The sequence below is a fragment of the Gadus chalcogrammus genome, chromosome 12 (assembly GCF_026213295.1).
Source record: "Gadus chalcogrammus isolate NIFS_2021 chromosome 12, NIFS_Gcha_1.0, whole genome shotgun sequence".
Taxonomy (NCBI): Eukaryota; Metazoa; Chordata; class Actinopteri; order Gadiformes; family Gadidae; genus Gadus; species Gadus chalcogrammus.
Window position 1 is genome coordinate 263,876 of NC_079423.1, and position 2,500 is coordinate 266,375.

General features: G+C 48.8%; 1 protein-coding gene across 2 annotated transcripts in view; it reads left to right on the forward strand.

The window, feature by feature from the left end:
- zgc:113223 (uncharacterized protein LOC541424 homolog) overlaps positions 1 to 2,500 on the forward strand; it is a 7,537-nt gene that overhangs the window by 908 nt on the left and 4,129 nt on the right. For both annotated transcript variants that reach the window (XM_056603980.1, XM_056603981.1), the window contains exons 3-4: positions 1 to 105; positions 2,175 to 2,249. The exon at positions 1 to 105 is cut by the window's left edge and continues 20 nt beyond it. In XM_056603980.1, coding sequence (XP_056459955.1) covers positions 1 to 105; positions 2,175 to 2,249 — 180 coding nt within the window. The remainder of the gene's footprint in view (positions 106 to 2,174; positions 2,250 to 2,500) is intronic.

Sequence of the window (2,500 nt, forward strand, 5' to 3'; positions counted from 1 at the left end):
GTTGACCCCGCCCTGGTGTTGATCTTGATTGGCTCTGTCATGTTCTTCATCAACGTCTTCGGCTGCTTGGGAGCGTTGCGCAACGCCAAGTGCCTCCTGCGAACGGTACAACGACCTGACCCTAACGATCACTGAACGACCTGACCCTAACGATCACTGAACGACCTGACCCTAACGATCACTGAACGACCTGACCCTAACGATCACTGAACGACCTGACCCTAACGATCACTGAACGACCTGACCCTAACGATCACTGAACGACCTGACCCTAACGATCACTGAACGACCTGACCCTAACGATCACTGAACGACCTGACCCTAACGATCACTGAACGACCTGACCCTAACGATCACTGAACGACCTGACCCTAACCATCACTGAACGACCTGACCCTAACGATCACTGAACGACCTGACCCTAACGATCACTGAACGACCTGACCCTAACGATCACTGAACGACCTGACCCTAACGATCACTGAACGACCTGACCCTAACGATCACTGAACGACCTGACCCTAACGATCACTGAACGACCTGACCCTAACGATCACTGAACGACCTGACCCTAACGATCACTGAACGACCTGACCCTAACGATCACTGAACGACCTGACCCTAACGATCACTGAACGACCTGACCCTAACGATCACTGAACGACCTGACCCTAACGATCAGTGAACGACCTGACCCTAACGATCACTGAACGACCTGACCCTAACGATCACTGAACGACCTGACCCTAACGATCACTGAACGATCTGACCTGACCCTAACGATCACTGAACGACCTGACCCTAACGATCACTGAACGACCTGACCCTAACGATCACTGAACGACCTGACCCTAACGATCACTGAACGACCTGACCCTAACGATCACTGAACGACCTGACCCTAACGATCACTGAACGACCTGACCCTAACGATCACTGAACGACCTGACCCTAACGATCACTGAACGACCTGACCCTAACGATCACTGAACGACCTGACCCTAACGATCACTGAACGACCTGACCCTAACGATCACTGAACGACCTGACCCTAACGATCACTGAACGACCTGACCCTAACGATCACTGAACGGCCTGACCCTAACGATCACTGAACGACCTGACCTGACCCTAAGGATCACTGAACGACCTGACCCTAACGATCACTGAACGACCTGACCCTAACGATCACTGAACGACCTGACCCTAACGATCACTGAACGACCTGACCCTAACGATCACTGAACGACCTGACCCTAACGATCACTGAACGACCTGACCCTAAGGATCACTGAACGACCTGACCCTAACGATCACTGAACGACCTGACCCTAACGATCACTGAACGACCTGACCCTAACGATCACTGAACGACCTGACCCTAACGATCACTGAACGACCTGACCCTAACGATCACTGAACGACCTGACCCTAACGATCACTGAACGACCTGACCCTAAGGATCACTGAACGACCTGACCCTAACGATCACTGAACGACCTGACCCTAACGATCAATGAACGATCGGACTAATGATACGACCAGACTAACAATCGAGATACATTCTGACTATCAATCACGGCACAACCTGACAGACTATAAGCTCAACTATTACTACTATAACGAACCTCCCTAAATTAGTTGTTACTTATAAGACTAAAAGAGTTGTTACCAACAGGACTAATGAGTTGTTACCAACAGGACTAATGAGTTGTTACTAACAGGGCTAATGAGTTGTTACTAACAGGACTAATGAGTTGTTACTAACAGGACTAATGAGTTGTTACTAACAGGACTAATGAGTTGTTACTAACAGGACTAATGCGTTGTTACTAACAGGACTAATGAGTTGTTACTAACAGGACTAATGAGTTATTACTAACAGGACTAATGAGTTGTCACTAACAGCACTAATGAGTTGTTACTAACAGGACTAATGAGTTGTTACTTACAGGACTAATGAGTTGCTACTATCAGGACTAATGAGTTGCTACTATCAGGACTAATGAGTTGTTACTAACAGGACTAATGAGTTGCTACTAACAGGACTAATGAGTTGTTACTAACAGGACTAATGAGTTGTTACTAACAGGACTAATGAGTTGCTACTAACAGGACTAATGAGTTGCTACTATCAGGACTAATGAGTTGCTACTAACAGGAGCTGTGTCCAGTTTCTAGGGATACTGTTGGTGATCCTCCTTCTGCAAATCGGAGTGACAGTTCTGGGCTACATCTTCAGTGAGAAGGTAATGTTGGGGGGGGCTCACACCCCCAGGGGTAATGTGAGGCTGGGGGGGGTCACACCCCCAGGGGTAACGTTACCACTGGGGGGGCTCACACCCACAGGGGTCACGTTACCACTGGGGGGGCTCACACCCATGGACATATTAAAGGATGGACCACAGACTGGAAAATGGCCGCCCATTCATTCCTATACAAACTGCTCAGTGACGCAGGGTAACATACAGGAGCGATTTGCTTCCGCGTTATGTGGCCA